Source organism: Tinamus guttatus, unplaced genomic scaffold (genome assembly GCF_059628265.1).
Source record: "Tinamus guttatus ecotype Peru unplaced genomic scaffold, ASM5962826v1 Tinamus_guttatus_pri_ptg000211l, whole genome shotgun sequence".
Taxonomy (NCBI): domain Eukaryota; kingdom Metazoa; phylum Chordata; class Aves; order Tinamiformes; family Tinamidae; genus Tinamus; species Tinamus guttatus.
Genome location: NW_028288745.1, coordinates 5,569,534 through 5,575,723, shown reverse-complemented (window position 1 = coordinate 5,575,723; position 6,190 = coordinate 5,569,534). Strand labels below are relative to the sequence as shown.

General features: G+C 55.3%; 1 protein-coding gene across 1 annotated transcript in view; it reads right to left on the bottom strand.

Moving 5' to 3' along the window:
- Positions 1–4,810: 4,810 nt before the first annotated feature.
- The window catches only part of KIFAP3 (kinesin associated protein 3), a 56,589-nt gene continuing 55,209 nt past the window's right edge, over positions 4,811–6,190 (bottom strand). Inside the window, exon 20 of the mRNA XM_088524466.1 lies at positions 4,811–4,940. Within this exon, the coding sequence (XP_088380592.1) occupies positions 4,832–4,940 (109 nt within the window). The 3' untranslated portion in view covers positions 4,811–4,831. The remainder of the gene's footprint in view (positions 4,941–6,190) is intronic.

Here is a 6,190-nt window from a genome sequence, read left to right as displayed (position 1 = left end):
CAGCGCAGGGCACCCGCGAGCACCGAGGTGTCCCCACGGCAGGGCCGGGCCGCGCGGGGCTGCCTGCGGGCAGGGCTGCCCCCCGCACCCGCAGGGAGCGCGGCCGCGGCACGGGCTCTGCCCGGCCCCCGCCCGGGGCCTAACGACCCCCGACCGTTACAGCTGCCCCCCCGCCGCATCGCCGTTAACCGCCGTTAACCGCCGTGGCCGCCCCCAGCCCGCCTCCCCCGCTAACCGCCCCCCGGCCGCCGCCACCTGCCGCCCGCCGGCCGCGGGGGTCGCCTGGCCCCGCCGCCGCCTCCCGCCCGCCCTCCTGGCGCCGCCGCCTCGCGCTTCCGGCAGCGGCACCACCGAGACGGCGGCCAGAGCGGCCCCTGCCGCCGCCTCCCCCTGGCGGCCGGGCGGGCAGGCGGCGGCGGGCGGCGGCCATGTTGCGCCAGGGCAGCCCGGGCGCGAAGCCGCCGCGGCCATCTTGGGCGCGGGCGAAGGCGGCTCTGAGGGAACGGGGCGGGCGGCCGCGGCGGGACGGCCGGGGCAGAGGGAGCGGCCGCTTTTTCCTCCCCTCGCGCCAGGAGCCTTCCTTGCCCTGCTCCTTTCGGAGGCCGGGCTGCGGTGACGGCGAATCCACCTCTTCCATCTCGGACTCCCGCCGTGTTTCCATCTCGGCTTTGGCTGCCTCAGCGGCTGGTGCTGCCCTTCGTTCTGGATGGTTTCCCTTTCTGAGAGGCGCTTAGCAGCTATTAGCGAGTTTTAGCTTTGTTCAGCCTCGTTCCGTGCGGGGAAGTTAGAAATTCCAGGCCGTGGCTTGAACTGCAGCCAGGGAGGGAGAAACCCCAGCACGTAGCGTGCACACTTTGCTCAGCCCTGGCCTTTCCTGCGGGGCCCTGGCCATCCCTGTCCCCCGCTCCATGTCCCCCGCACCACGGGAGGAGGGCCCCTTCCCTGAGCCCGTTCTGCAAGGTCAGCTCCACGGCTCCTTTCTGGGACACAAGCGCCTCCCTCCTAAGATAAAATTGCCTCCTACCCCCAGTTGCGTTTGCTGATTCCCTCCCCCGTTTCCCGTGCGGCCGCCCCAGCAGCGCGCGGGCTCGGCGGGAGCTCAGCGCTGCGTGACGGGCCGGGCGCCGCGAGCGCGAGGCCGGTGGTCCCTGCACGAGGGCTCCCGCAGCGCTGCCCCGGCCCCGCTCCTCCGCTTCGGGGTGTAGCGCGTGCATCGTAAGGAGACCTATTCAACGCCATTAAAACTAATTGCTCTCGGTGCTGCACGGTGAAGTGGCTCCGGGGAGAGGTTTCACGTGAGTATTTTGGACAGCGGAATGAACGCTGAAAGGCATTACCACAGCGCGGTGGGAGGTCTGGGCTTTTCACACACTATTTTCATATCACCAATGTTATTCCAGGTCCGAACAGCGCCAGGGCGTTAGGATGTGGTTTGCTCAGTCGTTCTGAACCCAACACTTCGAGCGAGCGGGGCCCAAGAGCACAGCCCGTAGCCGCGGCCTCGTCTAGACGAGGATTTAATGGCAGTGGCGGTGCTTGTAACAAAGGTGGTCTAAACTGCGCTAAGTCCTTGGCTTTCTGTAGTAACTAAACCCAAACAATTTAGCATGCAATAAATTTTGTGCTGTCAAATCTGGCATGAACTTCCCAGGGCGTTTTCTTTAGTAATACACGTTCCCTCCAGCCCGTTTCAGACAAAGCCTTCCACTTCGTGCCCAGAGCACGGGCACTGCACATACTTGGAGAATAGCCTGTTTGCTGGCCGTTTATGCCAGAGTCCCTTTCAGGCAATAAAACCACAGGTATCTGCACAGAAAAAAAAAAAAAAAAAAAAAAAAAAGCAGTGATTTTCACCCCAACGCTGCTCGGCCGAGCCTTGGGGCCTGCTCGGGTAAGCGGAGCAGAGGAGGCTGTTCAGCAGTGCCGAGATGGCGCCGCAGGGCGAACACGGCACGGTGCTCCGGAGGGGCTGCGCCTCCAGCACATGAACCATCTGGCTCTGCATCGCGCAGGAGGCGAGGAGGGCTCAGGAATAACCTTCCTCAGCAGGTCTTTACTCCACGCACTACATGAAGTGTAAATATGTCGCATATATGGTGACATAACGGACACAGGAACAGACGGCGCAGTCTGTTCAGGGGCCTCAGCAAGCAATTTATGTACCTGCATTTGAGGCGGCCGTGGTAGGAAACGCTGCTCTTCAGGGCAGCTCCGTGCGCAGGGCAGAACAGCAGCGCACGGAGCATCGAAGTCGTAGCCGGCTCTCATTTAACTGCGCTATTAACTTCACAGCCTGATTAGATCTGAAACACCTACACAACCGCTAACTTCCATTAATTAGCAGGCTGGGAAAGAGGACACTCTGCGGTGGGTAGGAATTGCTGCTGTACAGAGAGAAAAGATGAGTGAGGGAAAGTCAGGAAGAGAAGCAAGGGAGAGGAGTTCAGTGCCAAAGCAGTTGAAGCCATTAAAAGAAAGCAGATCCCTCCTCACCCTGTTTTATGCAGGATACGGTCCTCGGACTGAATCCATAAATACAGATAATTAAAAAGCTACCCTACAGGTCAGACTCTCCCCCTGACACCCACAGGAAACGCGCTGTGTGCTTGTATCTTCCCCCCCTTTCTGGCCCAGGGACTGTAATTAAAGAGAAAAGTCAGCCCCTCTCCTGCCTTAGAGAATATAGTGGCACAGCTGGTTTTCATCCTGGCTAGCAGGCTCTATCCTCAGGCTACTAAGTGCTGAGTAATTTTTACCAAGCTCTGCTTGCAGATAAATGATGTTCTTCTTTTAGCTGTTGCCAGGAAAAGCTACAAATACTTGATCTTTTATTCTTTTCTCATAAACTCCTAACATTGAATACTAAAATTGCAGCCAGGATTTTTTTCCGTTGCCATTTATTCTCAGCGCGGTCACAAATGGATTACAGTTGCAGACACCCACCCCTTTGCCAAAGCCCAGCTCTAGTTTCTCATTAACCTGAAGCTTCCTGGTAGAAGTTCCTTCAGTTTCATTGATAGTTTGCATATACTCTAAGGACCCACTTTTATTTATTTGTTTATTTTTTGCCCCAAAACACATTCCAAAAGGAAGGCTTTAAATAACTTCACAGTAATTTTCTGGAAGAGCCTAAGGGGAATGCCAGTCTTAAAAAGAAAAGCCCGAGTGTGAATGTGCAGTTTCGGTGACAGTTTTGGTCACAGCAGGAACTATAAAGTAGCTAAAATTTGTTGAGACTAAATGCAGCACAACTGCTGGGCAGATGAAGCGCAGGCTCAGAGCAATGGAAGGAATCTAGAAAGGGGTGGTACTGCAGCCCCAACAGTTGAATTCAAGTTTTCTGCAGAGATCTTAAGTTTTCTAATAAATTGCTTAAGAATTAGTTTAAAACTACATAAAAAAAAAAAAAAAAAAGCAAAAAGCAGTTAGAATCCTGGCCATGCTGTTTGTCCACCCGCTCCAGTAAGTGCAGCGAGCACAGGGAGGAGGCTCAAAGCTGGTGGGAAACACCATGGCTAATTCTGGGAGCCTTTCCAGCCATGCCCGGTAGAAGGCGATGAGTCACACCGCACATAAACATACCTGTGCACTTTGAAAAGATCGAGCAAGATTTTAACCAAACTTGATGCTAGGGATATTCTAGTATCTAAGAACGGTATCAGGTTGACTTCCTAAAAACTTCCAAGGCCTCTCCTGACCACGTTCTCAGTGCCCACACTGGTCGTGAGGGATTCCTGGCCATCATTTCAGTAGTATCAGCCCCTGATTCAAGTCCATTTTCAGTACAAAGCAGAAACGAGGGGGAAAAGAGGAGGTAGCAACACTGCAAATTAACAGCCATCCATCGTGAGTCAGGGGCAGCTTCTGCTTTAACAGGTGAGCTGGTATTTGAGCTGCTCTCGACAGCTGTGCCCAGACAGGACACGTGGCCACGCGCTCTTGTGCCCGTCAGGGATGGGGACACAGGATTCAGGGGCAGCGGTAGCTCTGCCCGCAGGCAGCGCGTTTCAGAAGGCGGCTCGGCCGCTGCAGTACGAACGCGCAGCGGCTGCCGGGGCCTGGCTGCCCGGCTCCGTTAGCGAGCCGAGACCCACCTAAAATCCTGGGAACATGCGGGACAGCTGTATTGTAGGATGGGGAAGCGGGGGGACATCTCTGCATCCAGATTCCCAACTAAGCCAGAGCGTTTTTTCTCACAGTGTTTGTGGCTGCCTTCTCTTAGCCTACAGGAACTCTGTGTTTGCTAAAGGTTTTGTTTTGCAATGTAGCCTCTAATTTTAAGAGTTTCCTAAGCGTTTGGAAGCCCCATGGCAGACAATCTGTGCCACCTTTCCATTGCTACAGCCTTGGGAGCCAGGGCTGGGCCGCAGTGACCACGTGCCAAGACAGTGCCAGGAGATGCTGTGCTCACGCGTGTCCTTGGGATTGAAACGCTCCGGGACACGGGCCGCGCTAAACGCGCTTCACACGAGGCGCTGCTTTTAAAGGCCTTGTAAAACAAAAGAAACATCATTTAGAAACACATTCATCGCTACTGACAACACAGGTTTTTATATTTAATAGAAATTAAATTAGTAGCTTAATATACATAACGTGACGCTTTCCAGTCTGGTAGCTTTCCCATACTCGCTTTCAAGTCACAGAGCAAATACTGTACAAAAAAATGATAATAAAGAGCAACTGAGGAGCAAACACAGCCACTAAAACACTGGACCAGAAAGGCTAGGCTTATCCGGAGCTACACACGCCGAAGGATACTTGGTGACGGAGCCGGCGTCTCGGCCACGCGCTGCTCGAGGCTGGAGCTGCCGCCGGCCTCGCACGGGGCCGCTCACCGCGCTCCGTAGCTGTAGTAGAAGGGCTCGTCCGGGCGGTATCCGTACGCCGTCGCAGGCCGGCCGGGAACCGCAGGGGACTGACCGAAGCCGTCAACTCCGATGCTGGGAAAGGAAAGGAAAGGAGAGAGAAACAGGAGGGGGTTGTATGGCAGGGAAGGAACACTGGTGTCTCGGACCTTTCCCGCTGCGGAGACGGTGTGAAGAGGCACCTTGGCAAGTCGGCATCCCCTTCTAGTCAGTCCTGCTCCCTCCTCCCGCCCTGGGGCGGCTTTCAACCTGCAGGTCAAATGGGAATTGCGGAGGAGACGGAACTTGATTTCCCTCCTGTCGGGCATTTACCAAAGCAGCCCTTGGCTTCTGCGACTCGGCATCTCTACCTGTGCGTGGCAGCTGACGCACCTTCCCGGGATGCTTCTATCTAGGGCACTCGCTGCGAAGCCCACGGGCAACTCTGCCAAGCACGGCCCGTCTAAGGGGCTAATTTCCTTCCTGGAGACAGACGGCGCATTTCTAAAGCCCCTGGGAAAGCCCCAACTGGAAATAAGAGAGTGAGAATATCTGGCACAGCAGCACAGTTCAGTAAAGGACACAGTGTTTCTGGTGGGGTAGCAGATTGACAGCCAACTGGCAGGGAGAATTCATCACATACTAAAAGGCTGTGTTCTAATGAGACAGAATAACTCATTTTTTTCCACACAGAAAAACATCTTTTACATCAGAAGTGCCCCACAGCAATGAATTACATACTAAAGCACAGAAACTGCATGGGGAAAAGTGGCACATATTTCACGCTCAACAATAACTTTCATGCAGGACGTAGAGAAAAAAATTAGTATTGCCCAAGACACTGGCCTGCTGCCTACTCATAGTTATGTCACTTTTAAACTTCCACTTCAGTAGAAGGACAAATGAAAAAGGCTTCTAATTTATTGTCTGACTAAAGATGCATTGAAAGGAGTTGAACTTCCCTGCCGACGACTGTCAAAACACAAAGAACCCAAGTGCTGCCGGGGAGAAGCTGCACCTCATTACAGCCAATTACACGTATGGAACAGGGTTACGCAACGCGGGGCCTGGGGAGGGACGTGCACAATGGTGGCCGCGGGCCCTGGCTCCGCGAGGCGCCGCTCGCTCGCTCGGGGCGCGAGGGCTCCGCTGAAGGGACGGGGCCCGTGTCCAGCACGGTGCCCTCGCAAAGCTGCGTTCTGAGGATTAGACCTCCACGAGGTCTCCATCCTCTGGGCCTGCTCCTTCAGCAAGCGGGTTCACTTACAGCACGTTCCAATAATCGCACGAGCGCTGAAAGCCCGAAGCCGAGATCTGCCCGCTGAGGGGGGAACGCAACCAGCGAG